This window comes from Psittacula echo (assembly GCF_963264785.1).
Source record: "Psittacula echo genome assembly, chromosome: 4".
NCBI classification, from domain to species: Eukaryota; Metazoa; Chordata; class Aves; order Psittaciformes; family Psittacidae; genus Psittacula; species Psittacula echo.
The window spans coordinates 118302248-118323977 of NC_137738.1; the positions used below are offsets into that span (position 1 = coordinate 118302248).

Genomic DNA, 21730 nt, shown 5'->3' on the forward strand with positions numbered 1-21730 from the left:
CCTGTGGTTGTGCATGCTTATTTTTCATTCATTTTGTATGAGGCTGCATTCATTTGCTTGAGTTTTTGAGATTTCCTTTTGGCTGTCTGCTCTACAGAATCTGATGCCATTTTAAGTGTATACGTCCAAGATACATGACAATTATTGGCAAACGAAACCATGGCATATATTTATCATTTGGTTTGAGGCATTCCTGAAAAAGCTGCTTTGAAAGCTTGTGAAGCTTGGCCTTAAGAAAATCCTGACTTCCACAGATCATAACTGACAAGCGATGATTTAAAAAGCAGTCATGTGTATGTATCTAAGTATCTGTATGGGATATAAAATCACTGCATCCTTGTCATCTCCGAGATGTGGGATTCACACAGCTTGGCACCTTCTCAGTCTGTCGATTCAGAATCCTACACTGAAAGTTTTCACTGGTGGGGGAATCGCTTTGCCATCCCTCCTCCAGTCTCCCTGTTGTGCTTGCCAAAGCAAAGAGACATAGGTTACACCTGGAAATGCCCATTGGGGTTTCCTCTAGTACATGATCAAGTGCAGTGACGTTAAGCTGGATGCTTAGGAAACCTGGTTGCTGTCCAGTTACTTATGTAGTTTAAATGAAGCTCTCTTAAATCTTCAGGGCAAAGATGATGTTTACGATCGTATGCTGCTAGACTACTTCTTTTCTTATCATCAGTTCATCCACCTACTCTGTCGAGTTGCAATCAACTGTGAAAAGTTTACTGAAACTTTAGTTAAAATGAGTAAGTATGAAGGTGAAACAGCTGAAGGATTTTGTTCTGTGATAACTGTGAGCACTTCTCCGCTACGTTTTACGTTCAGAATCTATATTGTTCTGGACATCATTTTGTATCCACAAATAGTGTGGTTTGGTGTGTATGATGTATTGCAGTCTTACCTATGTGACTGTCCAGAGAGGAGCTGAGGCAACCAGTGAGAATTCAGTCTCCTTCCGTATTTAGAGGTTAATACAGGGCTCACTGAAGCTGCATTATTTTTTGGTTGGCAGTTTAAATGGCTTTGGATCAGATCCTGAATCCTCAACAGTGACATGCAATTAATGGCACTTATTGGCAGCCTGCCCAGGGATGTACATGATCATCCAGACGATGCTGGTTCTGTTCATAGCAACCTGGGTTGATTTTACCCCATAGTTTTTTGAACCATCACAACATTCGGTTACAGTTATAACCATTCAGCCTGTAGTTTGTACCCAATACTTGCTTGAGCTCTGCCAGCAGAGACTGCCAGTATTGGGTTTCCTCCTCTCACAATGTAAACCTGGTTTTGGGGTGTGAACAAGGCATTTGTGGCTTTATCTGATGACTCCAGCCATTCAGCTGGCTTTGCAGCACCACGTCCTGCCTCTAGTTGGCCCGTTACATCCATGTGCTACTCCAGAGGCATAGTATGCGGGGGTTTAAATTCCTTCCACCACAGACCAAGGATGAGCCGAGTTGCCCATGGTAAGTGCAGGGGCACAGACCCCAGTGCCACACAAACAGTTACTACAGGGACCCAGGCACTGGGAAACATCTCACTTCAGTTGTCTAAAAGCTAGCTGTATAGCCAGGTCTTCCTCTGATCTCTGTGGAGAGATGGAGATTGCTTCCAGGAGAAACTCAGTCTTCTGATGCTTAAATAGCTTAAGCAGAATGAACCACCTCCTGCAAATACCTGCTGCTTTTGTTTACTCTGCCTGTAGAAGCTGCTGGCTATGATTAAATACCACTTCTAGGCAAAATTAATCTTGCCCAAAGAGCAGTGATAGTAGCAATGTTCTTTTGATCCCCTGAACCTCCCATCTGCTCACTGTTTGTCACGCTTTTCTGGTTGTCACTCTGGTACTATTAATACTTCCTATAGGTTGTGTTAATGATAAAGATAACAGTGGTGATAGGGCTAGTAAGGAAGATTGCCCTTTTACGTACTGTTTTAGAAAAAAAAAAAAAGCTATTGGAATCATAGAATGGGATCATAGAATGGTTTGGGTTAGAAAGGACCTCAAGATCATCCAGCTCCAACCCCCAACCATTTAAAACCTTTAAGTTCTGTACTGACCAGGTGAAATTGTGAGGCAGTAATAAAATAACCTGATGACAAACCCAGAACTAGAGCCAGTTCTTCAGCTTTTTACGTTTCATAGGATAATGAAGGGATACCTCTACTTATTAAATGCCCTATAAAAACTTCACACACCTACACACACTGGGTCTTTCTGATTGTAAAAACTGCTTAGAATGTGGCCTTATGAAATAATACGGTGCCTTGGTACTAGTGCTACCAAGAGGTGAGTAGCTCCAAGTGAATTCTCACAGGCTATCTTATTTTCTCCTAAAATTGCAGGTGTGCTAGTCGCATATGAAGGTTTGCCACTTCACCTTGCGCTATTCCCCAAGCTTTGGACTGAGCTTTGTCAGACTCAGGTAAGAGTCAGTGAGTTTGAAAGCTGACGGAATGGAAACACAGGCAAAATACAATGAGTAGGAAACAAAGATCAACCTGTAATTAGTGGGTATTGTTTAATCATTCCAACTAGCAGTATTTTGAATAGAAAATACTTCTGCTGATGCTTTCGGTCATGTGATAAAACCTGATAAATCAAGTCCATACACCTGGGCCCTGCAGAAACAGAGGCAGCACCTTCACACGGTGTAACACTGGTTATGTGGTGGTCTGCGCAGTGCACAAAGGCTGCTGCATCCTGCCTCGGTGAGCTCCCAGGGTTTTGTGTAGCTTAAATGCTGATCTGATGAAATAAAAACTGGGAGATCTCCAAGCCTGGACATCATTGTGTGCCCAGTGCATACTGGTTCACAGATGAGGAGACGTTGGCCCTTCACATACATAGTGATTGTGCTAAACTGGCATTCCCATGGAACAAATGTCATAAAGGAGAATGTGAAATAATAATTGACAATAATTAACTTGTACCACGTACCGGTACTGATTGACCTGAAATACTGTTATCACTAAGAATAGTCCAATACCGCAGTGCTGTACCTCTAGGGATGACTTTGCCATCTGCTCTCTGTCTCTTCACCAGTCCCCGATGTCCAAGAACTGTGTGAAGCTCCTCTGTGAAGACCCGGTTTTTGCAGAGTATATAAAATGCATTCTGATGGATGAAAGGACCTTTCTTAACAACAACATTGTGTACACCTTCCTGACCCACTTCCTTCTCAAGGTATGTGGCTTTTAGCAATCATTCCTATTTCAAAGAATGCATTCCAGTGTTTGTTGTGGTTTAAACAAAACAAATTCTTTTCACAGGTCCAGGGGCAGGTGTTTTCTGAAGCAAACTGTGCCAACTTAATCAACACTCTAATTACGAACCTAATTAATCAGTATCAAAGCCTAGAATCTGACTTCAGCAACCAGAGAGTTGAAATTTCCAAAGCAAGCTCTACTTTAAACGGGGTGAGTCTTTCCTAAGCCCTTCAAGTATTGGCATGGATTAGGAGACAGTATGTTTGCCCTTGGAGACTCCTCAGTGCCATGTGCCCAGTTCTAATCAAAGAGGGGGTTGCTGTTACCCTCACCTGTCTGGTGGGAAATGTGACCCCTGCCAACAAGATATTTCATGGTAGAAACATTCTAACCCAGCAACAGATTTCATCCTACATTAAGCAGCGCACTGTTATCTACTCAGGACAGATCTACGTTAAAGTCAGCACATTAGTACTGAGTGGGAAATTTCAGTAGTGTAAGTATATTTAGAACTTGATCTTTTGGATGTTTAGAACATGAAGCCTCTGCTCGTTGCACAGATCTCTGTGTAGGATTAATCGAACATGCGCTTGAAATAAGTGAAATCGGTTTGCTTCTGTATTTTTAGGACCTCCGAGCACTTGCCTTGCTGCTTTCGGTGCATACTCCCAAACAGCTCAATTCAGCCCTGATTCCAACCTTACAAGAGCTTTTAAGCAAATGTAGAACTTGTCAGCAACAGAGGAACTCACTACAAGAGCAAGAAGCCAAAGAAAGAAAAACTAAAGGTTTGCTTTCTCTTATAAATGTCACTCAGACTAAGGTTTTACAAACTGTCACAAGATTCATGTGCACATTGTTTTCTCACCACAGTAGATTGGGCCATTTCTTGGCTTCAATCCCCAGTACTACACAAGAAGTGTTATTTTATTATGGAGCTAAAATTCTAGGCAATTCCATGCCTAAAAATGTAACACATTTGGGTGTATGTATGGCATGAAAAACATAGAGCCATAGAGCAGTTTGGGTTGGAAAGGACCTTAAGATCACACAGTTCCAAACCCCTGCCGTGGGCAGGGACACTCACACTAGACCATGTCACCCGAGGCCCATCCAACATAGAATCATAGAATAGTTAGGGCTGGAAAGGACCTTAAGATCATCCAGTTCCAACCCCCCTGCCATGGGCAGGGACACCCCACACTAAACCATGGCACTCAGGGCTCTGTCCAACCTGGCCTTTAACACCACCAGGGATGGAGCATTCACAACCTCCCTGGGCAACCCATTCCAGTGCCTCACCACCCTCACAGTAAAGAATTTCTTCCTTAGATCCAATCTAAACTTCCCCTGTTTCAGTTTGAACCCGTTACCCCTTGTCCTGTCACTACAGTCCCTGATGAAGAGTCCCTCCCCAGCATCCTTGTAGGCCCCCTTCAGACACTGGAAGCTGCTCTGAGGTCTCCACGCAGCCTTCTCTTCTCCAGGCTGAACAGCCCCAACTTTCTCAGCCTGTCTCCGTACAGGAGGTGCTCCAGCCCCTGATCATCCTCATGGCCTCCTCTGGACTTGTTCCAACAGTTCCATGTCATTTCCCTAAGTGAGTTTCCCTGTTCCTTGCAGATGATGAAGGAGCTACTCCTGTGAAGAGGCGGCGGGTGAGCAGCGATGAGGAGCACACTGTAGATAGCTGTATCAGTGACATAAAAACTGAACCCCGGGAGGCCTTGACCCCGACGAGCACTTCGGATAACGAGACACGGGACTCTTCCATCATTGACCCGGGCACCGAGCAAGATCCTCCTTCCCCCGAGAACAGTTCTGTCAAGGAGTACAGAATGGAAGTTCCATCTTCGTTTTCCGAAGACATCATGTTAGCAACGCGGCCGCAGCACGTGGACGAGCAGGCAGGAAACGGTAAATTTGAAGAATGCAAAGAGTTTAAAGACCTGCAAGCTTCCAAGGATCCCATTGGAGCCGAGGAGGACTCGGAGTTTCCCTCCACGTCGATTTCAGCGGTTTTATCCGACCTCGCAGATCTGAGAGGCTGTGATGGTCAAGCCTTACCATCCCAGGACCCCGAAACTAGTTTATCAATCAGTTGTGGCCATTCCAGAGGACTCTTTAGTCACATGCCGCAGCATGACATTTTAGACATCCTGTGTAGGACCATTGAGTCGACGATTCACGTGGTCACAAGGATATCTGGAAAAGGAAACCAAGCTGCTTCTTGACATTAGATGGAGCATGTCTGCTTTTAAGTCTTTCTTTTATTTTTCTCTCCTTCCTTCCTTCCTTCCTTCCCCTCTACCCCCAAAAAATGCTGTTTGTATAAGTTTTGCTTATTTCTGGTTTTGTGCTTCAGTTTGTCCAGTGCTCTCTGCTTGAATGGCAAGATAGATTTATTATTATGCTTCCTTCTTGGTCAGGCAGAACTCAAGATTTGGGTTGGTTTTTCTTTTTTTTTCTATTTGATTTTCTGTTTTCTTTTGCATCTACCGTACACTTTCTTAAAGGGCAATCAGATAAATGGGTATGTTTTATGTAATTAAGAGTTCACTGTAGTGGCTTTCATTTAATATTGGCTGTCTGGGAGAACAGGGCCTCCTGGCCCTGGATGATGTAATTTAAACTTATGGCATTTTTACTGTGTATAATATGGTGTCCTCTGTGCCAGTTTTGTACCTTATAATAGAGGCAGATTGCCTCAGATCGCTGTGGTTCTTATTATCAAAAATTAAGTTTACTTGTATACTAAACAACCACAAGAAATTTGATTCTGTAAAGAATCCTCTTTAGCTGTGGCCTGGCAGTATATATATGGTGCTTTATTTAACAGAATACCTGTGGAGGAAATAAAGCACACTTGATGTAAAATTAATTGTTTTATTTTTATTGACATGATCAATTGCTCTTCTGTGCACTTCATTAAACTGATTGTGATGACTTTTCATTTGTTTATGATATGTGGCTTCAGTCTTTGGATTCCCCAGCAAAGACAACTTGCTCACTGAAACGGCTGCAGAGAGGAGCGGTGATCAGTTGTATATAATCGATGTAAAGCTTGGTCCTCTTCTGGTTTACTTTGCCTGGATGTTCAGTCACGCAGTTGAGAGGGACTGGTGGTTGTTGACTTTCTCCCCCCTATGTTGGAACACGAAGAGGTGCAGAAGCCAGTGGAACTTTCCATTTCCCTCACTGACCTGTGTTAGCCGTGTTTTATCCTCGCACCATCCATAGATTTGCTTCCTTTTCCCCTCCGCCTGCTGCCCAGGGGCCTGCTCCCTCTGGCTGTTGCTTTCTTGATGGCTTCTGCACCCCTCAAATGCTGGAATGACTTTTATCATCTTTCCCTGTCCCACTTCCTCCTGTGATTTCCGAGCAATATCCATTATTTCCTATGTGACTTTTCAGACTGTCAATGGTACTGGTTTTAATATCTGATTAAACTCCATTTTCAGCTTCATTTTCCAGTTGCTTAGCTCATTTGTTTCTCTGTTGTCTTCATGATGCATCTATCTGGGCCTTTTTTCTTCCAGATTCCTTCATCCTACCATTTAATGTAGTTGAGCATCATTTGCTTCTCCACGATTCTATTACGTGATGCTTTTGTGGCTCCTCTTACTTTCCTTGAATCTGCTCTCAGTATTTTTAACCTTCTACAAGCAATAATGTGTCTTTAAAGTTTACACTTTATATTCCCCTTAATCAGCACTTTTACTCCTGCAGTTAGACACTGTATTGATGCTGGTGAGTGCCTAAGTTGGTCTCCTTATTATTCAGACATGAAGTAATTATGGTTTCACTCCCTTTAGGAGTAATTTTATTGTTGTTTCTGATCAACTTCTCCATAGATTGTAACTTCAGAGAAATAACTCAAAGCCTCTCCCTAACGAGTATCAGAGTTCATCTGTCGGCTTCCACCAAGCCTACTATTTGCGGTTGGATTAAGATGTGTGTAGGAAGATACCTTCAAGATACACCTTCAGGAGCTGGAGCAGCCATTCTGACCCTTGGGTGAGTAACCTCAGTTAATTACTCCTGTTAAAAACGTGCATCTGATCCTTGGTACGTTGTTGGATAGTGCCCTTTGTTGGCTTTAGCTTCACATAGAGGATGACATCACACCATAATTCTGGTATTAAAGCAAGGAATTCTGCCTTTTATGTTTCTTTCTCATTATTTCAGCCCCCCTTTGTGAAGTGTACAAGTACAAACAGTATTTTAAGTGTTGCATCCTTCTTGCTCTCCTGTGCTTCCAGCTGAACATCAGCACTTTGATATTCAGCTGGTCACTGACCCGGGTCTTTGTTTGCTCCTGCAGACCCATATATGTCATTTGCCAATGCTGTCAGTAGTTATATTGCATTGTCAATTATTTTCTCACAAATACGGGTGCCTAGTGGCATTTGGAGTGCCAGCAGAAGTCCATTTATAATGATTTTCCATTAACAAGGACTCTGAAAGTTACAATTCCCTATGATGTCTCAGTGTTGGGGGGTGTTGGGATTTGGTGGCTCCTTAAGCCAAGCACCTTTACACAGTTGAGACACATGTAAGATCATAGAATCATAGAATAGTTAGGGTTGGACAGGACCTTAAGATCATCCAGTTCCAACCCCCCTGCATGGGCAGGGAAACCCCACACTAAACCATGTCACCCAAGGCCTCATCCAACCTGGCCTTGAACACCACCAGGGATGGAGCATTCACAACCTCCCTGGGCAACCCATTCCAGTGCCTCACCACCCTCACAGTAAAGAATTTCTTCCTTAGATCCAATCTAAACTTCCCCTGTTTAAGTTTGAACCCGTTACCCCTTGTCCTGTCACTGCAGTCCATGATGAAGAGTCCATCCCCAGCATCCTTGTAGGCCCCCTTCAGATACTGGAAGGCTGCTCTGAGGTCTCCACGCAGCCTTCTCTTCTCCAGGCTGAACAGCCCCAACTTTCTCAGCCTGTCTCCATACAGGAGGTGCTCCAGTCCCTGCTCATCCTCGTGGCCTCCTCTGGACTTGTTCCAACAGTTCCATGTCCTTTTTATGTTGAGCACACCAGAACTGCACACAATGCTCCAAGTGAGGTCTCACGAGAGCAGAGTAGAGGGGCAGGATCACCTCCTTCGACCTGCTGGTCACGCTCCTCTTGATGCAGCCCAGGATACGGTTGCTTTCTGGGCTGCGAGCGCACACTGAAGCCAGCTCATGTTCATTTTCTCATCGACCAACACCCCCAAGTCCTTCTCTGCAGGGCTGCTCTGAATCTCTTCTCTGCCCAACCTGTAGCCGTGCCTGGGATTGCTCTGACCCAGGTGTAGGACCTTGCACTTGGCATGGTTAAACTTCATCAGGTTGGCATCAGCCCACCTCACAAGCGTGTCGAGGTCCCTCTCATGGCATCCCTTCCCTCTGGCGTATCAACCGAACCACACAGCTTGGTGTCATCGGCAAACTTGCTGAGGGCGCACTCAATCCCCCTGTCCATGTCACCAACAAAGATGTTGAACAAGATATGTCAGGCCAGCAGCTCCCTTGCAGTCTCTTCAGAAAGCTTGAGCAAACGTTACAAGATGGCATGGAGCAAGTTGTGAGCTGTCATTATTTATCCTGTAGGTCTCAACTGACTGAATTTAATAGGACCTTTTCTATTGTTTCACTTAAAAACTGGGGCCAGGCTCACAGCAGTGTAACTGTTCTTCCTGCTCCTCCGTCACATCGCCTTCCCACTGCCCCCCTGCAGTATTCCTGCAATTTTTACTGGGAATTTTTCCCCACTACTCATCTCCTCTTCCCTACCCTTGTCTGCCGCTGCTGCTGTATCTTCCTCTGGGTCCTCATGTTCCATGCCCTGTAAGTGACCCATTTCTTCCACAGTATTCCCCTTCTTAAAATCAGTTTCTGAGTTGTATTTCTCTGCATTCCAGGATGCTTTTTCATCCCTGTCTTTGACAACTCCATCTTTAACCGACATCCTCATCTCTTAAAGCTCTCATTCTGTTCCATGGCTCATCCCACCTCTCATGTGATTGTGCATTTCCTCCTGGAATTCCCACCTCCCTTTTAACCCCTTCACAATTCAGCTTTTAGGGTACTTCTCTCCCTGTGCAGAGTCCCCAGCAGCCAGTCCCTGCCCCTGCACTCAAGACTGTCGAGACCATCCTCTGCACTGATCTCTGGCTATAGTCACACACACCATGTTCTTCCCATTTAATTAGTTTTCCTTTTGGCTTTCTCAGAGACCAGGTGGTTGTCCAGAACCTTACTTTATAAAAGCACTACATCACAAGCAAAGCTATCTGTCTCTTCCTGTTTCTGCTCTGTTGCTTATTGCATACTGTTTGCTCTCCCTGGAGTGTCCTCCGTGCTCATTTTCGTCTCTTTAAAACAGGAATTCGGGTAAATCTGAACACATTCCCGCAATCTCCATGCATCTGTCTCCACTCCTGTCATTTTTCCCTTTTGTTATGCTGGGGAGAATTCCAGGGTATGGAGCTCTTCATGGGGACTTGTTTGGAAAACAAGCTACATTCATGACACTGTAATTCCATCATGTATGATCCTATCAGATTATTATCATCAGCCTGTTACTAATTGATGTGTGATTCCTAACTGCTCCCTCCAGCTCAAGGGCTGGGGATAACAAAGGAGTTAAACATCCTTTGGGTTTACTGATTACTCTTAGAGTCTATGAGGAATTTTAGCACTTGTGAATGAATTTTGCCTCTGTAAGCTGGTGACTGCCCCTGTTTGCTACAGCTGATGGTGCTGGGAACCCTCCTGCTGCGGGTAAAATGAACTTCTCTTTGATTTTTCTCCATTCCAAAGTAACTGTGTGCAGAAATTGAACTTCCAGGTCAGTGACAACACTGGTGTCAGCTGCACATGTGGTGAAGATGGGAATAATGCAGGGATGCTGGGGAAGGAAAAAGACATCCTGGTTTCTTTGCCTGCAACAGCCATTGGGGGCTGTTCGTGGCTGGGATGCTGTCTGCCCCTTTCTTACACCAGGCTGCCTTACCAGCAGGGTAGGTACTTCATGGTTTAAACCCAAGAAAGGTTGTACATGTTATCACACCTACAGCTGTGCAGGCACGAGGGGACAGGAACACTAAAGAAGATGTGTCTTTCTCAGTTCACTGCCTTCTCCTTGGGCCTCCCAGCAGCCACTGCTGCAGTTCTCTGGGGCACCTGAAGTGAGTGGTGCGACACTGGACACACAAGTAAGTCACTTCTGTAATGCCAGTAGTCAGCAGTTGGTGCAGCTGAATACTCCTGCTTGTGGGAGGACACAAGAAAATTGAGACGTAGTAAAACACACAAGGGGTGGGCTCTTGTGACCCTATGGAGGAAGGGCTTTCTTAGGAGGGAGAACTGGCGAGGAATACATCCCAGAGAAGTACAAGGGCTGTAGGACAGTTGTAATTACGTGGAACAGCCCACTCTCAGATACTGAATTGTCACAAAATGGGTCATTACACAAAAAGCTGTCCAGCCTGTCTTAAGCCTAGACTTTCTATTTAAAGGTTCCTTCCATCAACCAAGACTAAATCATTTCTGTATTCCAGCTGTTAGGCTCTTTGTCCTCAAATGTTTACTACAAAAGGCTACTACATTTGAAGTATGCAGAAAGATGCTAAAACATGACACTTCTCAAGAGGTTCCACACCCTCTATTTGGACACCTGAAACACCAACACCACAACACTTAGTAACCAATTTGTACGTCTACTTTGTCCCTATGGGGTGTTCCTTTGTGTTACTACAACAAACCTCACTGAAGTGCAAATGGGATAATAACTGACTGCAAACCCTCCAGGGAAAACCTCGCCTGTGGAGAAGAGCAGCACATTTCTATTAGCTCCTGGATGATGGAAGGTTATGGGTGGTAAGGTTGCCACATGTTGGTGGAGGGTAAAGATGAAGTATGTAGGACTTAACTTCAACACGGACTCATTTAGTTTGTCAGTATCAGTTAATGGAGAAAACAAACTGCACGTAAAATAACCTTTTATTGAGTCAGCCACATTTTCCAAAGGCATTTTGCCCTTTTTTTGGTCAATTTGTTCAAATTGCATACTTAATTCATACACTTTTTATAAAACATTTACGTTTTCCTCGCTAACCTCAATGTAAGAGTAACAATTCTTTACCTTCAACAGCCCAGCTTTGCTCCTGTCATGGTTCTCCAACAAACAGTTGCTCTCTTCAATCTGAGCTACAGCACTGCAAAGGCCCATAAATGATTGGAGGGGAAGGGCCACAGGATTGCGAAGAGAAAGCATTATTACTGTTGGTTTCTTCCAAAGGGAATTTCATTCTGAGGTCAAGTAAGTGCATGCAGACTTACCAGTGGTAACTGTTGTACCAACCAGAACATGGATTGGTAATGATCTTTCCCTAAAATTGGCTACAGAGTTAGGAACAAATTCAGTTTGCAGTTAAAGCCATTATAAGAAGTATTTAAAGATGCTGTAAGTGAAATCCCTCCCATTTCTTAAAAGATTTAATGTATCAAACAGTTTTATAATCCCTTTTAGTTCACCGCAGATGGGAACCCCATGTCCTTGAGGGATTTAAGTTTTCCGCTGGATACACTGAATATGAAAGAACAGCAAATGCTTCCTACTGATTCATTTCACTTACCTACCTATGATGGTGCCTCACTGCAGCTGGATTGTTACTACTTTAGATTTAGTTGCAAGCAAGCAGAAGAGAGATCAGTTTCCCCCAGTAAAGCTGTTTATAGCCAGAGTCTGCATTACGTGCCTCCTCATTCACTAAAAATCCATAAATAATGCTTATGTTATATACAGTATCAGACGTGGGTCTTTATTCCTCCCACAAATAAATTACTTCTTTTAAAAAACCAAATGTTAACAAAGTATAAAAAGTAATGCCCTAACAACACGACGGAGCTGTCGTCATTCCATGGTGTCTTTGGATTGCTGGAGTAAAATATGGATTTCTTCAAAATGCTGCTGCTTCCAACATTGCCTTGTGCTGTCTTCACTAGAGATGGGAACTCCTTTGCACTCTACCTGCAGTTCTGTTTGAGCAGCCATATCCTTGAAACTCAAGGCAACCACTGCATAATGTTCTGGGGGAAGAAAATAAGACATTTCAATAGTGGTTTTTAAAGGATCATGTCTGTTGTTGCTAATTTCCTATCTGCTTCTGCCTGTGAGAGCAAAGCTTCTTTCCACAGCCCACAGCAGCTATGGTCACGAGGCTGCCTCCAAAGAATACAAGGCACCACTCATGTTTGCTCCTTCTCCCTGCCAAGTGTAGCTGCTATCAGAGGTCCTCAGAAAGACTCACCATCGGGCCAGCTTCTACACCTCCACTTCAGGACAATTCTTTGGCTTGGCACCTGGAAGAAGAGCAGAAGGTTCTCCTCATTAGCACTGGAGACAATTCACATCGCGCCTACTCAATGCTAATTCTCCCCTGAGAAGCGAGAGGAGCGGTGTTTTATGTAATAGGTAACACAGAGATTGGGGTTTGGGTTTTAAATAAACTTTTCATCAAGGTCTCTGCTTCGTGCCTTCCACTGTTCTGTTTTCTGGACGGGTTAAGGTCAGGCTGATCAGTTACTAAACATCTAACACTGGTTTTCTTGCAGACCTTGAAATGGGCATTGGGAATGGTTTCAGCTCTGAAATCTATAAGCATGACAGAGCCTGCCCATGACTTTCTGTTAAGCAACTGGGCCTGCCTGAATGTCCAGGTTAGGCAGCACTGCATGAAAACGATTTACAGCCTGCACCAGCTCATGTGCAAAGGGAGGCAATGCTTCAGTGTAAGCATTCAGTCAGCTGAAGGCTGGCCTAAACCAGCTCAATGTTTTCACTAAGCCATTAAATTTATATCGATCTTGACTGTTTCATTTCAATAGTTCCTCATCTAATTGCAAAGGCTGATGACTGGAACTTACTTCCCTCGTGGGCTGTCACTACTGAAGCCAAGCTCAGGCAGAACAGTTCTGCAGAGTCTGTGTTCCAGACCCTTTCTGCTATCTGCAAGAGATTTTACTAGGCTGGACCAAGAATCTAGTTTTCCAAATCCAGCCGTTGGTGATACGCACTGCCTGCCATCTGGATGGATGTAAGGTACCCAAGTCTAAGCTCAGCAACTGTGAAAATGGATTTCAGAGGTTTCACAAATGGAGCTGAGCTCTAATTGTCAAAAGCCCCAAATGGAACAGAGATCCTTTTTCCAGTTACAGGAATAACTGATATGGGAGTTGGGAGATAAACCTTAAACCTGCTTCCTCACCCCCCAGCCCAGTAAAAGAGGGTAGTGCTGAGAGTTTTCTACCCCAGAGCAGGTCAGCACCTGCAGGTGTGCTCAGCACCTGCTCTTTTGATGGGGAAGAAAAGCCACACACCATAATAGCTATTTTTTGGCTTTGAAGAAGAGGAACTGAACATTCATTACAGAAACTGAACTGTCAGGAACTTTCTTATGCTCCATTTTTACCTCAGAGAAGAAGGCACCACTGCCACCCCCCACTTTTAAAGTGCAAAGCAGGAACTTTTTACCAATTCTGTGTATTCACCGCAGACAGAGCCATCAAACATCTGAAGTTTGCCTCCTTTCTCAGCTTCAATCACAGCAGGGCACTTAGAAAACTTCTGTACCAGCTAGCAAAACCAGAACACAGCACAAGTCATCTCACTGCAACTCTATACTGATACATAGTGCACATTGTATGAGACAAGGGAGGTCTACTGAAGAAATGAACTAATATACATAAGAGTCATCACGCGCTAACTGGATGGTTCATTTTATGCAGCACTCCACTGAGCTCCGTGGTGGGTCCAGTGAGGTGACAACGATGTATTGGCAAATATAAAGACTAATACAGGCTGTAGCCACCTGCAAGGGGCATGGACAAACCACATACAGACATATACATAGACATGACTGGCTGTTGCTTGGTTTGGGAATGAGTGAGACCTAGCAGCAGCTCCAGGAAGGTGCAGGAGGGCTGCTGAGAGCCATTGCTGTTTCCCACTGGAGGCACTGGGATTGTGATTTGAAGTTCTCTGATACCAACCCAGGCTCTTCTGAATTATTAGCAATTTTCTGTTTCATACCCTGTAAGCAACATTATCATCTCATCCAATAGTTAATCTAATTAACCTGCAAGCTGTGGATCACAGCAACATCATTACTGAGCACCTGAGGTTCATTTATTGCTTACACAACTGTTCAGCTATAACAGCATCCACATGACTTTATATTGCCCATTGAAAGCATCACTTACTTCCTTAGTTGTGAAGATGCTGTAAAGTTCATCTGCTGGAGAGTTGAAGATTTCTCTCATAAGTATCTTCACTGTTGGGATTTTTACACCAACTATATCCTGTGGTGAAACAGAATCCTGCAAAGAAGAAACCACACATGTCAATGCATGCAGGATCAAACACACATCTGGCATGGCAGGAATGGTGTTACCTATGCATTCTTAAACATACTGTGTTGTGAAAGATGTCAATTATACAATGTATTTCCATACTTACTTGACAGTATTATTAATTAGGATTCACTAAATTAAGTGTGTGATCTGCTCTAAAGCCACCTGAAGCTAACTTTAGCCTGGGGAAAGGGATCTGTGCAGGTGGATTCCAGCTTCACCCTGCTGGAGCCACAACCATCACAGAACAAAGCCCTGAGGGGTACATAAATGCTGTGATTCCTTCCATCCCTGGCAAGCCCATACCCGGGAGCTGTGATGGGTCCTTTCTGTATTGCAGGCCCTAATCACAGCAGTGAGAAGAGTGTTCCACCCCAAAGCCTTTCACTTTTGCAGGTGGTCACAGTTGTGACCATAGCAAAAGCTGGAGGGGCTACATCGATGGTAAACTTAAGCTTTAACACACAAAGCCAACGTACTTGCATGGTGTGCCCACTTAGTTTTCGCTCAGTGGCCATCTCCTGACCACCAGTAGCTTTTGTTGGCAGAATCATTCCCAAGGTAAACTCTGGAATAAAGAAAAGCACTTTTCAGCATGAAACTGAGCTGTAAAAACCACCCTGGCATTTAGATACCTAACAAAGACTGCTAGAATGGGAGCACAGAATGGGACATACAACTTTAATCCAGCTTCCTCGCTTCACCTGTATGTTTTATACTGGTAACAGAGCCTAAGAGTGATCTCTAAAAACACAGGTTTTCCAAAGTTACCCCAAATTACTACCATCTGCCCATTAAGTACTGCACCATCTCCACAAAGCTCTGACCAGTTTGGCAGAGAACCAACAAGCTGAGGGTCAGGCACTGCTTTGCCAGCCAAGCAGTCAGGCTGCAGGGCTGGCAGTGATGGCTGTGGGCAGTGTGTAACACAATCCGGGCTGGGTCACTGCAGAGGCTTCTGGACACTGCCACGTCTGACAGCAGTAATGGTTTCGACTGGTAGGATTAACTTCTGTCATTTCAGCTGGTGGCAATTACAACCAATACAAACCCACGGACCTGTCAATATATCACCAATCTGTTCAAGAAAGTAGCCTGCATAAAACCATCCTTCACACAAAGGTTTGATTTACCTGTTTTAAGTGCTTTCAGATAATCTCTCAAGGCCTCTCTGACTTTTGTGGTTCCTTCAGTTCTCATAAGATCCTTCAGGACATCGCCTTCCCCTTTCTTTTTGCTAACATTTATCTAGAAACAGAAAAATTACAGGATCTAAGAGGCGTCTGAACATGAGGCTTCTGGCAACAGAAGAAAGTATTTTGGCTCTGTTTACTACATTCAGAGGACAGCTTCAACTTCATTATCTTCTCAGTTTATCCCACCTTTGCTAAAAACACATTCTCTTGGGTTTTGACTTAAATAAATGCTGTATCTCACCTCCACAATAGCTTAGTCAAGTTCATCAAGTATAAGCGGAGTTGCCTACTACACAGCTGAGGCTGAGGAACCTGTGGAAGCCACAGTACTGACTGCTGCTACACAACCAACAAGGAGGGTCCTTAAGTTCTTAGAGTTTGGGTCTTTTAACACTACAATGAGCAAAGTTCTTCTCAAACTTGTGGTTGAATACATTGTCACAAACAATAATTAGCAGAGTAAGTTGTGCACATTCCTAGCAGGTAAATCTGAGGACAGACATAAGTCATTAACCTAAGTATAAGAAACAAAAGCATGAAATAAACTATCCAAGTGTAATTACCCCACTTAATCACAGGATAAAACAAAACATGATGCCTCTATGTTGATTAATGATTTAAGAATTCTGAACCTATACAGCCGTATCAGTGTTTCACACCTACCTCTGTATCATCTACCTCATTTTCTTCTGACAGGTTAGGAATTTCAAGAGATCCCTTATGTTTCTCACCAGACTCTTTCACTGTACCTGTATTAACATAACGAATTCTTAAATGCATTATTAAAAACTATTTCCCCCATAGCAAGACTTTTAGGCTTGGAAATTAGTTGTACCAAAGTGTTACTTGAAGCAAGCTGCCTCTAACGCGATTTAAAGGAACTGAACCACAACCGAAAGTCTCAAAGGTAAACTCAGCAGGAAAGTTTTGACAGTAAACTCTTCCTAGGACTGTATGTTCCTGTATGGATGCAGTCAGATCATTACACGCACACAGGTACTCGTTCTGCCACTGCTCTCACCTTCAGCTCTCAGTTGTTCTGATACTCTACACTTACTTCTTGTGTTGTGTCTGCCAACACAAAATGTGTATCTAGAAGGGGGTAGGGGAAAAATAACTTCCTCTTCCCTAAACATGTCTGCCCTTTATTTAGAAGCTCCCCAGAATGCTCTTACCTGCTTCCTGAATATCCAAAAAGCTTCCAACATACAGGCATGTTACTGTAAAACATATGTACGTGTAACAGGTATGTAATGGAGACTTTTTAGAACACTCTTTGCTAACAGCTTTACTGCAGACTGCCTGTGATCACTGCACACACCAGAAAGACTCTGCAAGAACAGAAGTTACACTCTGCTCCTGCATCCTCCTGGGCAAAGGCCCACCATCACTGACTGGTAATGGATATGGGATATGACCCTGCACTGCACTTTCTTACCTCATGCCTGACAGTGAAACGGCTGAATTTAAGGACTGATGCTTTTTTTTTTTATCTTACGCTGAAGACTCTTCCCCCTGGCCTTGCAAAAGCATTTAGTTATTTAAATTAATCCACTGTTTAGATCTCTTTAGAAAGCAGCAGCAGAACATGCAGTTCTACCCCAAATCCAGTTATCTGCGTACTGTTTTATCAGCTTAGTTGTCAAAACACAACAAGCTTTAGCAGTCTTATCAGCAGAACTCTAAACATACAAACAACCCAGTGTCAAGCATGACTGCAGAAAGGGAATTACCAGGAAGGAGATGTAATAGTTCTTTGGATTCTCTCACCCTCAAAGATGCTACTCAGGTCCAGCTACTGCTTAACATCACTCTCCTTCCATTATTTTTAATTACTAGCCTGAAAACAACCCACACAGGGTAACCTACGCAGGAATATAACCTAACATGCTACTGGTCAAGTACATGAACAAATGCTCAGATGCGTCTTGGCAAGACAAAGAGCACATGATGGTTACTAACACCAAGTGGAGCACAGAGCAAAGATCCCTTCCTAGTTGGGACCCAATGAAGCACAGGGCACTATGCAAAGTCTGCTAACCCAGACACAGGCAACCACATCCATGCAGGGAAAAGCTAAGCTAAAAGACCTCTCTTGGGCATCTTTAAGTGTCCCAGAAGAACCTGTCAGCTCCAGTATGAAGCCATGTGAACTAGTTCAATTTTACCAGTGAAACACTTCTGGTATACAGAAAATCACACACATCCATCTCAATTTGCTCTTTACTGCTTTCCCCCAGCTCCAGGATTAGTACAGAGAAAACCACACAACACTACCTTTGCAGATAGCAAAGCAAATCTTCTTCCCAGCTACTCTCCTCAAGAAGGAAGTGCAAGTATGCAGGAAGCAGATTTTAGGCACAAAACACAAACCTGACTTATACCCGCTCAGCTCATTTTAATAACAATTTCCACAACTCTTACAATAAAGAATGCCAAACAACACAGGCCACAGAACAACTTTAAATTCATTAAACCAGTAAATAGATGGGCTTCTTCCCTTTCAAAAGACTGCCTGTCCAAGGGGTTAATGCAGATGGTACCGTGCGGGACAGCAAAGCTGTGTCAGCTAACACCGGCGTAGGCAGAACTTGAGTACAGCTCTGCATTTTCAGCATCACTGCAACGTAGGCAAAACTATTACCTATTTATTAAGTAAATAATCACATTGTTGGCTGGAAGCCCACAGGACTCCAATAACAGACCTAAGAATACATCATTCTTGTGTGCCCTGCCAATTCGGTACTTCAGAAAATGAACAGTGAAAGCAAATGTCTCAGCAACACCTACCTATAAACGCACTGCTGAAATACCTAGGTTTTAAAAGGACACACACGTTTTCCCCAAGCTTCCACCACAGCATAGAATAAGCCATAAAAATCCTCACTACACCTTCAAACAAACTGAAGAGCCATTTTGCTCAGCTTCAGTGCCATTAATTACTCTTAGTTCCTCACTTTCTTGCTGCTCTGTAATCTAAATGGCTACAGGAAATGTTTTTCCAACATTAGACTTTCCAAACTGCCTGCAGATTTCATCTTGTCCTTATGTACCCACATCTTAATCATAGCTTGAACTCCCAGCTATGCCACAGGACTAGTAGCAGGATCTAACTACAGCAATTAGTGTTTTTAGCGTTTCAGTTTGAACTCTCATGTCTAATTCAGAGCTTGCAGAAAACACTATCAGATTAAGAGGGAAAATCATCAGCCCCTGCTCTTATAGGATTTCACTGTGTAGCAGCAAACTCCTTTAAACTGAGCTCTCAAGACCTTATCCACTCACCACAACACTAAGCAAAGTACCTGATCAAAATAGAGCTCTCTATAGTTAAACTCTGAAAAGCAGAAAGATCAAGCAGAGGAAAAAGAACGCAGAAAGGATCTGTATAGAAATACAAACCAAATACTGCTTCTGCCTATTTCTAAGCTTTGTTCACAGAAGTAAACCCAACAAACTAACCAGTGTTTAACACTTAACCTTAAACCACCCAAACGAACGGAACATCAGAAAGCTGATTTCACTTAAACTGCACTGGTACAAACTGCAGGCCAGAGGATAATGTTTGCCTTCCTCTCTGCTAATGTTCAGCTCACCACTGTGTGTCCGTAGGTTATAACACACCTGTAACATTTAAAACAGAACTCTCAATGTGAACTTCTTTAAGTCCCCTGTTACTGTGGGAGCAGACCTCAACTGCAAATCTGTTCCAACAGGAGCACTGGCCTCAGCATCCAAAGAAACATTAAAGTTCCAGTCAGGAAAACTGGAAGAAAACAGGAAACAGTCTGTAAGAACTGCATTGGAGAGAGCATCATGAAACAGAGAAGTGCAAAACAGAGACACCCACTGCAACAGCATCACCTCAAACACTGATCCAGAGACTACAGAACTGTTCTGGGGCATGGCAATGAAGAGGGGGACATTAAGTATGGCCCCTGCTATTCCCACCTCCTACAGTAACAACTGAGGCCTGGGAAGTGCAGTATTTTGGGGAGGAACAGCTGTCATTTGACATTACAATATCCAGGCACAATTTACTGTGCAGGCAGGCTCTTTTTATCAGCTCTTGCTGCCTTTTACTGCAATACAAGAGATGGTCCGCAGCCTGCCATCAAGTTTTAGGCATCTAATACATGAATATAATCCCTTGATACTACCAAAAGATACATTATCAGGTCAGGCTGCAGACAAAGAGATGCCACGGGACAAGCACAGCGGAGGACGAACCTCCAATAGTCGGTGTGGCAAGGGGATGCAGCACAGCCCCTTTATCCCAAATAATCACGATCTGCAGCTTCCTTATTCCCCCTGGATGTTTTTTTCCTCATGCAATTCATTATCCTCAATGTAAAGGCCACGGGATTTCTGGGAACACATGCACAACACTTCCTGGGTTCTCCTGCCTCCTGCTATCAGCACAGCTGCAATTCTCACACGGCAGGCACTGGGACAACTCAAACCCGCTGTTATGAGCAATACGGATCTCACCACAAGTATCTACTTCCTGCAAAGCAAAACGGCGGGGCTTGGAGCGACCTGCTCTAGTGGCAGGTGTCCCGACCAGTGACAGGGGCTGGAACCGGATGAGCTTTAAGGTCCCTTCCAACCTCCCCCATGTCTCTATGAATACTGTACTGTTAAAACAACACTAAAATACATGTGTAGCACAAAACAAACTGGGTGAAGGGCAGAGGAAGAGAAGCTGGGGTTTCCACATTACTTAAATACAAGCATAGAGTTCAGGCCCATGCATCTCCTTGACTCTCAGTTTACTACAGCATTCCCGCTTTTCCAACCCAAAGCAGAGCTCCCTTCCCAAAGCCATCTCTCCCGGGCACATCAGCAGAACCAGCAGCGCCAGACCAGGATACACTCCAGGCCAACCCCCACCAAAGCACAGGGGTGCGGGCGCACACCAGGACCCCAACCCCTGCCCTCTCTCTCCCCGGCAATGGCGGTGCCTCCCCTCACAACCCCTCCCGTACCTCTCCAGCTGAGGCGCAGGTTCCACTCGTAGAAGAAGATGAGTTTCCCCTTGCGGCTGTTGCAGGACGCTTCGCCTTCCACGTGCTTCAGGTCACTGATCTCGCAGCGCCCGGCCTCGCTCTCCACCACCAGCCCCACCAGCACCTCCTTCAGCTTGCTCTTGGACCAGCTGGTCGCGTCCCGCTCCGTCCTGGCCCGGGGAGCGCCGCCGTTAACCGCGAACCCACGGGTGTCGTCCCCCCCGCCCCGTTCCCTTCCCTTCCCTCTCCTCAGGGGCCGCCCCTCACCAGTGCCAGTTGTTGACGTTGGTGGCGTCCGCGCGCTCCTCCACGATCCACCGCGGGTCCCCCTGTCCCCACTTGGCCATGGCGCCGCCTCAGCCCCGGCCCCGCGGCGCAACCGCTCCCGCCGCCCGCACCGAAGGTGCCAGAACCTTCCCCGCCCCGCGCGCCGGAGGAAGAGGAAGGCGAGGCCGCGCCGCCCTTCCTCTGCCCCCCCCCCCCTCAGGCGGCAGCGGGGAGGAGGCAGGGCCGCGCCGCAGGGCGCGGGCGGGAAGGAGGAGGCACCGGGATCGGTCCCGCTCGCTCGCAGGGCCGGCGGCCGGATCCTGACCCCGCGGGGAACCGGCGGCCCCCGGGGGAGGTGGGCGGGGAGGGGGGGGCGTCCCGGTCATAGATCAACGGGGTTGGGAAAGAGCTCTGAGATCCCGGCCAAGTGGATCTTGGCCAAGGCCACCACTAACCCATGGCACTGAGGCTTCGTCTCCACAGTGTGTGAACACTTGCAGGGACGGTGCCTGCAGCCCTGCCCTGGGCAGCCTGTTCCAATGCCTGAGCACCCTCTGGGGAAGGAATTGTTCCTCAGCTCCATCTAAACCTGCCCTGGTGCAGCTTGAGGCCGGTTCCTCTTGTCC

General features: G+C 45.1%; 2 protein-coding genes across 20 annotated transcripts in view; one reads left to right on the forward strand and one right to left on the reverse strand.

Annotated features, from left to right (window-relative positions):
• USP34 (ubiquitin specific peptidase 34) overlaps positions 1–12737 on the forward strand; it is a 144388-nt gene extending 131651 nt beyond the window's left edge. For 11 of the 19 annotated variants that reach the window (XM_080615144.1, XM_080615147.1, XM_080615145.1 and 8 more), the window contains 8 exons: positions 626–749; positions 2353–2432; positions 3053–3193; positions 3280–3426; positions 3845–4004; positions 4840–5133; positions 7071–7233; positions 10068–10424. In XM_080615144.1, coding sequence (XP_080471270.1) covers positions 626–749; positions 2353–2432; positions 3053–3193; positions 3280–3426; positions 3845–4004; positions 4840–5133; positions 7071–7233; positions 10068–10326 — 1368 coding nt within the window. In that variant the 3' untranslated portion in view covers positions 10327–10424. Of the gene's footprint in view, positions 1–625; positions 750–2352; positions 2433–3052; positions 3194–3279; positions 3427–3844; positions 4005–4839; positions 7234–10067; positions 10435–11372; positions 11541–12418 lie in introns of those variants that run through there. The other 8 variants (XM_080615158.1, XM_080615149.1, XM_080615151.1 and 5 more) reach the window with 5 other exon arrangements.
• Positions 12134–21229, reverse strand: LOC308219748 (activator of 90 kDa heat shock protein ATPase homolog 2-like). The gene is made up of 9 exons (XM_080615164.1): positions 21105–21229; positions 20817–21007; positions 16492–16577; positions 15766–15880; positions 15112–15200; positions 14483–14599; positions 13755–13856; positions 12532–12583; positions 12134–12310 (listed from the first exon to the last, which is right to left on the reverse strand). The coding sequence occupies exons 1-9, from the start codon at positions 21182–21184 to the stop codon at positions 12135–12137; spliced, it is 1008 nt and encodes a 335-aa protein (XP_080471290.1). The 5' UTR covers positions 21185–21229; the 3' UTR covers position 12134.
• Between the last annotated feature and the right edge of the window lie 501 nt (positions 21230–21730).

Bases quoted from the DNA above. Each gene is read 5' to 3' on its own strand.
- LOC308219748 (XM_080615164.1), bottom strand. From the start codon at position 21,184: ATGGCCAAGTGGGGACAGGGGGACCCGCGGTGGATCGTGGAGGAGCGC. The intron at 15,201-15,765 runs GTAAATCAAACC...TCTTTATTCCAG, and splicing joins TCTGAAAGCACTTAAAACAG to AGTTTACCTTGGGAATGATT. The intron at 12,584-13,754 runs GTAAAAAGTTCC...CTCTTCTTCCAG, and splicing joins GCGGTGAATACACAGAATTG to GTGCCAAGCCAAAGAATTGT.